Source organism: Bos grunniens, chromosome 1 (genome assembly GCF_055505025.1).
Source record: "Bos grunniens cultivar Pamir isolate PY7600 chromosome 1, Bosgru_T2T1.0, whole genome shotgun sequence".
NCBI classification, from domain to species: domain Eukaryota; kingdom Metazoa; phylum Chordata; class Mammalia; order Artiodactyla; family Bovidae; genus Bos; species Bos grunniens.
Genome location: NC_141165.1, coordinates 27,117,735 through 27,129,742, shown reverse-complemented (window position 1 = coordinate 27,129,742; position 12,008 = coordinate 27,117,735). Strand labels below are relative to the sequence as shown.

Below are 12,008 nucleotides of genomic sequence, written 5' to 3'. Positions count from 1 at the left end.
CACACTTTTTAGCAATAGTCCTCTTTTTTAAATCAAAATAAAATAGACAACAATTTCATTTTTTCAGTATAAATGTATCTTTGAAGCTAAAGTAAAACATAAGCCAATAAACAGATGCTGTTTTACTGAATACAGAATTCCATCAAGGGTTATTGTTGACAGTTGTCTCAGTATCCAGTTATTTGTGTATTTTTGTTTTGGAGATAGTCTTGACTCATACAGCTAAGTAATTGCAAATAGCAATGGTTTTTCAAGAGCTTTCGTCCAAATGAGATGCATAACCATGGCCCAGGCTTGATTGTTGGTGGCTTCTTGGTGCCCTAAAGGATGAAATGAGAGCATTTCTGCCATCAAGGGAAGCAGCCCTGTATTAGCTTCTTCATGCTGAAATTGTTCATTGACAGATAGCAATGACATGCTCTTGTTCTTTAGCAATAATTTTTCATGAATTGAATGTTATCTAGCCTACCACTAGAAGTTTTTTTTTTTTTCACTTTAGAAATCCATTTATTCACAAATGATTTGTGCTGTTACAAGGGTAACAAATCTGAGTGTTACATACAGTCTTAACCAGTTAGTGGCCTTATTAACACATGGGGTTCAGAATCAGACTTCTCAAACAGAAAATAATAATCAGGATGAGACTAAGTGGTGAAGGAAAGACAGAGGCCACGGAGGGAGGAAAGCTGTAGGGGGGCAGGGATGAGAGGTGACAGTGAGGCTGGGGCTCCCTAGCAGAGAAAGTGGCAGGGCTGACGGGTGGGGCTGAGCAGAAGAGCCCCCACCCTCTGCCGGTCTGCAGCAAAGGAGTGCTTTCTGTTGCTGACATTCTCCTGGGAAACTGCACAGTCCTGCTGATATCACCATTTCAATTGCTGCTGCCCTGGGAAGTAAACAGAAAAGAGCCAAATACTGCAGCTCCGTCAGTGGTATGGGAAGGCAAGGGCTGGGGTAGGGTGAAGAGACAGGAACTGAGAGAGCACAAAAGGGACCAACTTCAGAAGAAAAAGGACAGATCAAAGTAAGAGGTTGAAACCTTTACCAGTTATTTTGCTTAAGTTAAAGTTCTAAGTAGTAAAGGAACTGAAAGCAGGGTCTCAGATATTGGTATACCGACGTTCATAGGGCATTATTCACAACAGCCAAAAGGTGGAAGGAACCTAAGTGTCCATCGATGAAAGACTGGATAAACAAAATGCGGTACAATCAGCCCTCAACACATCCATGGATCCCACATCTGGGGAGTCAGTCAACTGTGGACCAAAAATATTCAGAAAGTTACAGAAAGGAAAACTTGAACTTACTGTGTGCTGGCAACTATTTACATGGCATTGTATTTGGTCATTATAAGTAATTTAGAAATGATTTAAAGTATCCAGGATGGTATGTATAAGTTATATGCAAATACTATACCATTTTATATAAGGGACTTGAGAATCCACAGATACAGATGGAGGTCCTGGAACCAAAGAAACTGAGGGATGACTGAATCATCCAGTGGAATATTACTCATTCTTACCACGGAAGGAAGTCCTGTAACATGCTACACATTGATAAACCCTGAGGGCATTATGTTAAGGAGGATAAGCCAGTCACAAAAAGATGAACAGTGTATGATTCCACTTATACAAGGTAGTCAAATGCATAGGAGTAGAAAGTAAAATGGTGGTTGCTGGGGGGCAGGGGGAAAAGAAGAGTTTTTTAATGAGTCCAGAGTTTCAGATTTGCAAGACGAAAAGGTTCTGGAGATATTTCACAAGATGAATATAATTAACATCACTGAACTGTACACTTTTAAGTGGTTTAAGACTAAAGTTTATGTTCTGTGTTTTTTTACCACAATGAAAAAGAAATTCTGGGTACTGATTAAAAATTAGAGTGTAAGAGGAAGGGAAAAATACAAACCTTCTAGAATTTGTTGATATTTTATCTAGGTGGAGAGATTAATAAGATCACACATCTGTAATTCTCTTAAAGTATTAATATTAATACAAAAAAGTTTAAAGGCTGGGGCAAAATCAGTAGGTATGTAAGAAATACTATGAGTCTGAGCTCCAATGGGCTTCAGAGGTACATTTCCAGAGAAGAGCTTTGGAAAGAGAGGTAGATTATGAGAAAGATGAAGAGGCATATGTTACAGGCACATGTTCTCCCCACGCCCAAAACCATCCCGGCTGACTGCGGTGACTGTGGACAACCACGAGGCACTGTGGCATCCTCGGGGAGCCGCCCAGGGAAGTTATCCCCAGTTTCCCACATCCCTCCTTGGCGCTTAAAGTGATGAGACTTCTCCCTCAGCACCTTGTGAGGATTTTAACTTCAGTGCTTCCCAAGATCCACCTCAGGAGAAGTCAATCTGTCCACAGGAGGCATAGTTTCCAAAGCTGTCCACTGTGAACCTCTGAGAGATGTGAATTGAATTGAGCTTTAGGGTACCAAAGTAGAAGTTTTCAAATAGCATTGGGGTCTTTCCTGAACAGAGTATTCATGACTGTACCATGGAGTTTCACACTATTCCACTCTTTCACTATTAGTCCAGATGCCTGAAAACGTTCCAGCACTCGATCAACCAATTCCTGCAGCCTGTTGGAGCCATCTTTCATATGGACTTTGGCATAAAGAACATCCACCATGCCAGGATCATCATTCATGCATTCTATCCCTGACATCTCTACTTCCAGGGGTTTGCCCCCTGAAATGTCATCAATGAATTCCTCTTTACACTGCTGTAGCATCTCACATGTCTGCTGGATCTCTTGCTCACTCAAAAGCACCAACATCCCAATAGTTAGGTGAAGCTTTTTAGGATTCTGGAAAATGCTGCTATCAACCCCATGATCCATGGAGCACTTCTCCAGTACTTCCTCCTGGAATTTCAGAAATCGTTCCTGAACTTCAGCTTCATTGAGGAAAAAGGCAAGGAAGTGAGTGAAGGGCTGCTTTCTTCTAAAAGTGAGCAGAAGAACATCAATCCGAGTTCAGGCTGAAATTACACCACTTCGATGCTGACCAGTGATTACAATTTCTCCTTCTTGTCCAGGCTTAGGAATGCTAATAGAAGTTTTGGTCTCCACTTCTAGTTTCTTTCTAGTGTCCCCTCTCTTTCCAACAATATGCTTGTAGAGTAGGCTGGGGGCCTTCACGGTACATCAGAAACCTTGTGGGGTCTGTACCACCTCGTAGGTTTCACAGGGCTCTTCTGCACACTCCACAAGGCCTTGGTAATAGTCATCATCTTCTTTTTCATGTTGATAAGTCTGTTCTTGGATGGGATTCTTCCTATAAACCCGTCCACCAATTTTTATAAGCTGTGGACGCAGAACTTCCATGATTATGTGGATCTTTATACAGGCCTGAAGGGACTAGTGAAGTGGAGAAAGGAGGAGGAGGAACTGGAGCCTGCCGCAGAGGGCGTGTAAGAGGCAGAAGTTTTTTAAAAAATGACTTAATGTATACTTATTCAGAACCTGCTATATGCCAGGGTTTGTGTTAGGTATTGGTGATCTGAAGCCACATTAGCTATGTTGCTGCCATCAAGTATTTTATATTCGATAGAATAGGTAGGAAGCATCACTATGAACAAAGCTAATGCATGTGATGGAATTCCAGCTGAGCTATTTCAAATGATAAAAGATGATGCTGTGAAAGTGCTGCACTCAATATGCCAGCAAATTTGGAAATTTGGTCACAGCTCATGAATTGCACACATGGCCATTTCACCTTCAAAACAAAATGAACAGCCAGGTACACTTTTCAAAGTTCTGCACACTGGGAGTATTTCCCTTCACTGCTGTCCTTTAGATATATTCCTGAAAGTGGCTGTTGTACCACAGTTGTATCCTGCCTACGTATTGTAATCCAGTCATCTGTAAACCATGATTAAGTCTTCTCTCTCTGTATCTATTCATCATAAAGAACTTCCCATGAGGCCATGTTGTAGGCTAGGAGAAGGAAGATAGTGTAACAGGAGTGGGAAATCATGGATATGTCGGCTACTCCTTCATGTAACTTGAGCCTTCAGGGCCAGATTGGGCTCAGATCAGATCAGTCGCTCAGTTGTGTCCGACTCTTTGCCACCCCATGAATCGCAGCACGCCAGGCCTCCCTGTCCAACACCAACTCCTGGAGTTCACTCAGACTCACATCCATCGACTCAGTGATGCCATCCAGCCATCTCATCCTCTGCCGTCCCCTTCTCCTCCTGCCCCTAATTCCTCCCAGCATCAGTCTTTTCCGATGAGTCAACTCTTCGCATGAGGTGACCAAAGTACTGGAGTTTCAGCTTTAGCATCATTCCTTCCAAAGAAATCCCAGGGCTGATCTCCTTGCAGTCCAAGGGACTCTCAAGAGTCTTCTCCAACACCACAGTTCAAAAGCATCAATTCTTCGGCGCTCAGACTTCTTCACAGTCCAACTCTCACATCCATACATGACCACAGTCTTATATATAACCACTTTCACTGGATCATGAAGTGCCACTGTGCTCGCCCATCTTTATGTGTGCTGGGTTAGATAAAACCTGGTTCTTGACAGGCAGCTCAGGTTGCATGATTACATTCACTCTCCTCTCAAACCTAGAAGCAAACTCGAAGAGCTATTTCTCAAAAAGAGAGTAGCTGTCAGCAGGGGATGGTAGGTTTTTGTTTCTCTGCCAAATCCTAAGGACTTGTGCTATGGTTCAGCTCTATGAGCCTGCCAAAGGCCGTTCAAGCTCCATTAGGTCTGTTGGATCATGTGGCCACAACGTGTGTGGCAGTTTGGGCTTGCTGCAGAGCCTTCTCTTATTCTGGACTTCATTCAAAACCTGCACCTTTTCAGGTGCTGGATCACTCAATACATAGGCCAAGGTACAAGAGGAATATGTTGTCTCCAAAATCCAAAGAGGTTCACTAGGTTGTGCCTTATTTTGCTTGTAAAGAGGGTCCTGAGCACCAGATTATTTTTTACCTTAGAAGGGACATCTTAACATGCTCTACACTCTTTGAGCTCTAGAAATTTCACTGAGTTTGAAGGCCTCAAATTTTTTGCTGAATTTATTTCCCACTTTCTGAAATACAAATTTAAGTCCAGAGAAGTTGCTGCATGTTACTCACTGGGTTCAGTCAGCATAATGTTATCACTGTAATGGACCAGCATGATATCTTATTGAAGGGAAAGTCGATCAGGATTCCTTCAAATGAACTATGACATAGAGCTGGAGAGTTAATATACTCCTGAGTTAGGACAATGGAAGTGTATTGTTGGCATTGCTAACTTAAGCAGATTGCTTATGGTGGTCCTTATTGACACGTGTGGAAAATAAAGCATTTGTCTAATCAGTAGTTGCATACCAGATACCAGGAGATAAGTTACTTTATTTATGCAGTGAAACTGCCTCTGGTATATACCACCTGGTTAAGGCGGTAACAATCCCCTGTAATTCTCTAAGAGTCATCTATCTTTTGCATTGGCCAAGTAGGCAGGATGAATGAGGATGTGATGGGAATCACCACCTTGCATCTTTCAAGTCCTTGATGATAACACTAACCTATACAGTTATTCCAGGAATGTATTTACTGTTTTCTTAGGTAGAAATGGGTTTCCCTTGTAGCTCAGTCGGTAAAGAATCTGCCTGCAGTGCAGGAGACCCAGGTTCATTCCCTGGGTAGGGACGATCCCCCGGAGAAGGAAATAGCAAGCCATTCGAGTATCCTTGCCTGGAAAATCTCATGGACAGAGGAGCCTGGTGGACTGCAGTCCATGGGCTCGCAAAGAGTCGGGCATGACTGAGCGACTAACACTAGGTAGAAACAGTTGTAATAACTTCCACCCAGCCTTTCCGACCATAGTAGCCCTCACTCCAGAGATCAGGGAACCAACATGGGAATTCTGCCAGCTTCTGAGTATTATCTGTTTCAGTTATACATTCTGGAACTACAGAAATAACCACAAGATGTATTTGGAACTAACTGTGCCCTTTGCGAGAAAGATCTATGCTAAAACTCTTTTGTCAACTTGACCTCCGTAAGCCCCCCCTTGGTTTGGTGAACGTCAGTGACGTTTTGAGTCACTTTGCATTAGTGCCATTTTAGAGACAGTGTCCAAAAATCCCTGAAAAGCCTGATTATTTCCTTTCTCCCAGTGTGTAGTTACTGTGGCAAAAGGCCACAGTCTCTTTGGGTAAAGTCAGTTTCAGCTTGGTTGATACTGTAGAGTTCACAGGCGTCATTTGATGTTGATGAAAGTATCGGGGGATTTATCAACTTTTCAGTTTTTCTATGTATATGAGTCCATGTTAGAAAAATGAGTCCTGAAGGTTTACTACTTAATGCTGTTGTATAAATTTAGACCATAAGCAGTATGTGATTGTAATTATTACAGTATGTAAGCTGTAAATATTAGCAGGGTAGTTTCATCTCAGTTCAGTTCAGTCACTCAGTTGTGTCCTACTCTTTGCGACCCCATGAACCGCAGCATTCCAGTACAGCATGCCTCCCTGTACATCACCAGCTCCCAGAGTTTACTCAAACTCATGTCCATTGAGTTGGTGTTGCCATCCAACCATTTCATCCTCTGTCGTCCCCTTCTCCTCCTGCCCTCAATCTTTCCCAGCATCAGGGTCTTTTCAAATGAGTCAGCTCTTCGCATCAGGTGGCCAAAGTATTGGAGTTTCAGCTTCAACATCAGTCCTTCCAATGAACACTCAAGACTGTCCAATGAACACTCAAGACCTGTCCATCCTAAAGGATGGACAGGTTGGATCTCCTTGCAGTCCAAGTTTCATCTAGGTAATGTAAACTGAAAGTAGTATATTCACCTCACGTAACTGACATTTTATGTAGTATTAAATATGCTCTCCCAGACTATGTTTTTTGATACTACATTGTATTTTCCTTGTGGCAAAGACTCCTCTCCCTTTTTACCTTTTCTAAAATCTCTCACTTGAACGCCATTTGTTTCCCAACTCCTAACCTTCTGTTCAGGGTTTCCCTGCTGGCTCAGAGGTATAGAATCCATGTATCAGTACAAGAGATATGGGTTCAATCCCTGGGTGCAGAAGATCCCCTGGAGAAGGAAATGGCAACCCATTCCCGTATTGTTGCCTGGGATATCCCATGGACAGAGGAGTCTGGCACGCTATACTCCATGGGGTTACTAAAGAGTTGAACACGACTTAGCGACTAAACAACAATAATTCCCTTTTCAAAATCCCTGCAGTAATTTTCATTGCATGAATAATAAAATTCAGCTTTTCACAAAGTCAATTAAGACACCAGCATTCCCCCGCACCTTGATAAAGTCCCTACTTCTTTGGACTCATTCATATGATCAAACTACACTGGGCATTTTCTTGTTTCTCTGAGAACCCCAGTTTGATTTTTACAACACCAAAAATATGGCATATGTCGGATCACATTATTCTTACTCTTTCTTACTAATGAACAGTCAGGGGAAGATTGTACCCTTTACATGGCAATTCTTGTTATCACTGTAAACTTACAGTGTGACAAGGTGTTGAAACACTTAAAAGTATTTGGTTAATGGCCATGTGGCTATTCAGAACACTGTTCCAGGAAATGTGTATCAACATAATTATCTATAGGCCCTGAACATTTGCAACTGTACAAATGTGGAAGAAATTAAAATTTGAAATACTACAAAAAGTTCTTATTTGCATAGTCCACTTTTCAGCTAGTTCCCTTCTCAGAAGTGTTTGTACAGCTCCTGAAATTGTTGAGAAATGGGCTGTCTGTGGTTTTGACAGATGGCTAACTTGGCAAGCTTCAGCAATCTTGATTTTATCTTCCAACTACATAGAACCTTTCCAGTTTCCTGTGAGCAAGCCCTCAGCCTGTCTGTAGAAACAACATGCTGAATTCACTTCCCTGTAGAGTCTTAGTGGTTTCTTTGTATAGAAGCAAAATTCAGAAATGAAAACATGGTGTAAAATAAATCTGTTCATGGAAATGCAAACCATAGTGTTCATGTTTGTTGCATACATATTCTATATGCTTGTTATATGCAGTTTACATGTTGATGTATGTATTTAATATTTGTCAGTTGTTTCCAGTTTTAATGACATAATAATAGAATGAAATATTCCTTTCTATGTTTTATGGCTGGCCAAGGCTAGGTCTTAAAGAATTTGACTAATATGACCTGGACAGTTCTTAAGTTGGTAAAAATAAGATTGACTTTTAAACACATGATTTTGATTCAGTTGGCCCTTGTTGATTCCCCTTGTACTACTTGCGTAAGTTTTTTTTTATTTGCTTAAGTTTTGATAGAGGCTTCTCTGGTACCTCAGCTAGCAAAGAATTCACCTGCAATGTAAGAGATTTGACCCAGTTCAATTCCTGGGTCAGGAAGATCTGCTGGAGAAAGGATAAGCTACCCACTCCAGTATTGTTGGGCTTCCCTTATGGCTCAGCCGGTAAAGAATCAACCTGCAATGCGGGAGACCTGGGTTCGATCCCTGGGTTGTGAAGATCTCCTGGAGAAGGGAAAGGCTACCCACTCCAGTATTCTGGCCTGGAGAATTCCAGGACTGTATAGTCCATCACGTTGCAAAAAGAGTTGGACACATCTGAGCAACTTTCACTTTCAAGTTTTGATAGCTAGAGTTTACCTCATTATAAAAACCAGTAATTTAGACTTGAACAACAGCTATTGTTGTCTGTATTCATATTTATTTTATTGAACAGTTATTTATGTTATACCCTTAGTGGAAAGAGAATATACTGAGAAGATGTTAAACAAGAGTGTTAAACAAAATGTTAAACAAAGATAGTAATGTCAATCCCAGGGTTACTTGTAAATACAGATTTTCCTTTCATACTATAGAGTTGCCCAGTTAGAGTGTGGTTCAGATTCGTTGTGTTTCAAATTCTATTTGAACTCAGTTAGTTACAGAGTTCTGAGTAAAGTTTCATACTTACTGTCTCACCTGCAATCTAGGTCTTTTTACTTTTCTCTAATTTATAAGATTTTATTTAAGAAAAGGATTTGTGAACATTTGAAAAATGATGCTTTAAGTGACAAGTGTTCACAATAAATTTATTTCCTTGTATGTAATATATTTGTCATAAGGCGAGTACTATTTTTACTTTAGCTGATTACCCTGCCTGTATGTTGTAGCGAGGAGAGTTAATAGGGAATGGTTATTGATTAATAGTACCACGTGATATTATTTTTAACAGAAATGAATTTTGGTGCTGTGGAAACTTATTTTTCAGGTTGAAGCACTCAATAAACTAAAAACTTTAAATAGTTTAATCAAACTGAATGCAATGAAGCTAAATAGAGCCAAAGGGAAAGAAGCAATGCACACTTGTTTAAAACAGAATGCTTACCGTGAAGCCCTCTCTGACCTGCAATCACCTCTCAACCCATGTGTTATCCTCTCAGAACTCTAGTAAGTGACCTTCTGTACTCTGCTTGGTGAACTTCCCTTTAAATAACATTGTAGGAGGGATTTCCGAGTGACTGCTTTAGGGGAGCAGTGAAGACAGCTGTTGGTAATTGGAATAAAATTAAAGAAGGAAAATATTAAAGTTCTCAAAAGTTATTCTTATGTTAATAGGATGTTTGCCTTCTAGCTAAATTTACCAGTGGGGTAAGTGGAAGTTAATTTCCTTTCAATTATATGCAATTAAATTTGTTTTCTGTATTACTGGTTTCTTACGTAGAGTTGAAAGTCTGATGTAAGCAAAATGTTTGCAGCCATCATAGATTATTTACTAATTAAACTTTCCTTCAAAATGAAATTTTTGAATAAACTTAGAAAATGATTTCTTATTTTTACTTTTCCTGTAAAAGTAACAATGGGAAAGTAATTATTATGTTCAGTATATCAGGATTCAGAGTTGATCCCTCTTTAGGAAATCACGAATGAACTCACAATCCAGTGTTATATTCTGATTGTTATTGTCCATGTATGATAACAAAAGTTAAAGAAGAATAAGGAAAGAAAAGGAGGAGTTTTAAATATAGCGATGAGAAGGGTGAGAAGGGCAAATCTGGATTTTCAATTCAGTTCATCTGTCATCACTGCATGCTGACCAAGGCTAGTGTCACAGTTGCTTTTCTGCCAAGAAGAAATGTTATAGTTTTGACTTCTGTAGACCTGAATGGAACAGGTGAGGGATTTTCCCAGGCCTAGTATATCATAGCAACATTACAGTCTTGCCATATGTTTTGACTGAAGTGGGCTAATTTTTCCCTTTCTTCCTTTCAGTGTTGAGAAGTGTAAATACATGGATTCCAAAATGAAGCCTTTGTGGCTTGTGTACAACAACAAGGTGTTTGGTGAGGATTCAGTTGGAGTGATTTTTAAAAATGGTGATGGTATGTATTGAGTTCTTCACAGTGCCAAATTCCTTAGTATTTTTCATTTATTGTCTCTTTGCTTTCTCTGAAAGGTGATGTGAAAATGTAGAACAAACAGATGGCAGCCAGTAGGTAGCTGTTAATGGTCATTAAGTTGAATTTGACCTATCATAAACCCTCTTTTTTTCTCCTTTTGGAAAGTGATTTGTATAGCGTACTTAACATGCATTGTTCTAATAAGCCTTCCCTTTTCCCTACAAAATACAATGCTGTGTATTCCTTTGGTTAAAAGCTTATAAAGTATAAGAGTATTTTCAATATGTTCATAACATTGTTTCAATGACAGCAATTTTTATATTGCTGCCATAGTTTTATATTTTAATTAAAAAATTTTACCCATATTTTATAAAAGAAATGCCTCTGAAGTAATCACACCAACCAGAAGGTAGTCATGATTGCTACCATTCATTACTTATGTGATTGCAGGCAAATCATGTAAAATTCATAGAGCTTCAGGTTCTTCTGTACATGAAGATTATATCATCTCTGTGTTTGGTCTGTTAAATGGAATTAAGCGAACCTAAGTGTATGTGCTTACAACTATTTTTAAAAGAAATTTAAAATTCCGGGAAAAAAATTAACAGAGGAGTTATTTTTCAGTGTTTATTTTCCAGCCAGTTAATTCTGGCTGAATTAGTTAATCTTAAATTAATGTTATTAAGCATAAAGTATAGAGCACTTACATACGGGCTTTTCCCGCTTAGATTTACGGCAGGATATGTTGACACTCCAAATGCTGCGCTTGATGGATTTACTCTGGAAAGAAGCTGGTCTGGACCTTCGGTAAGATTTCTAGTGAATTTCTTTTTATCTCATGTTGTATTCCTTCCACAATAGAGTTTTAAAAACTTCTTGTTGATTTCTTCCTGATATTATTATTGGTTGTTGTTCATAATCATATCCATATAATACTTTATAGTTTACAACAATCTCTCAATACATTATCTTACTGAGACCTCATCAAGTGTAAAACTACACTTGTGACAGCAAGAGTCACATCCCAATCTGCGGTTTTGGAGCTGGTCTCAGGAAAGATGCACTGGTGGTCGTGAGAGTGATAAGCCAGAGAAGGGCCTGCGCCTCTTCTTTTTCAGCCTAGTAACCATGATTCTTTTAACCTTCCTGAAAGGGAAGTCTTTAGGTGGACTTCCAGGGTTTTTTGCTTGCCACCATTGTTAGGGGTAGACAGTGAGAAGAACAGGTGTATGGTAACAAAGAAAAGGAAACATAATGGATTTTTAAAGTTTAATTATTATAAATCTTTTAAGATAAAGAGCAATAATTGGAAACACTGTTGATATATTTAATTATATAAAAATATAAGGTTCAAGTGTCAACAAACCAAAGTCGAGCCTCACCCCAGGTGTTATATTCATAATGAACAGGACAAGGGGATAAAAATTCTAAATATTAAGAGTTCATAGAAATATATAGGGAGAAGATGTGAAAAGGCCATTCAAGTTATAAAATAAATAAGCTAATAATTATGCAAATACCATTTGTTCTAAGGTAGAAGTTCAAATTAAAAGAACAATTAGATACCATTGATTTCTTACCAAAAATTTTGTTAAATGAAATACAGTCTGGAGCACTGTTGCAGTAACAGAAACACAGATATTGTCGTATACCATTATAAATTA

General features: G+C 39.4%; 1 protein-coding gene and 1 long non-coding RNA gene across 6 annotated transcripts in view; one reads left to right on the top strand and one right to left on the bottom strand.

Annotated features, from left to right (window-relative positions):
• Nucleotides 1-12,008, top strand: part of PIK3CB (phosphatidylinositol-4,5-bisphosphate 3-kinase catalytic subunit beta) — a 178,951-nt gene that overhangs the window by 143,553 nt on the left and 23,390 nt on the right. For 3 of the 5 annotated variants that reach the window (XM_086361989.1, XM_086362070.1, XM_086361924.1), the window contains 3 exons: nt 9,216-9,394; nt 10,217-10,326; nt 11,073-11,151. In XM_086361989.1, the coding sequence (XP_086218115.1) occupies nt 9,216-9,394; nt 10,217-10,326; nt 11,073-11,151 (368 nt within the window). Of the gene's footprint in view, nt 1-2,534; nt 3,416-9,215; nt 9,596-10,216; nt 10,327-11,072; nt 11,152-12,008 lie in introns of those variants that run through there. The other 2 variants (XR_015148968.1, XM_086362189.1) reach the window with 2 other exon arrangements.
• LOC147379172 (uncharacterized) lies at nt 479-2,539 on the bottom strand. The gene is made up of 2 exons (XR_015151057.1): nt 2,302-2,539; nt 479-1,253 (listed from the first exon to the last, which is right to left on the bottom strand). It is a non-coding gene; the product is annotated as an uncharacterized LOC147379172 (long non-coding RNA).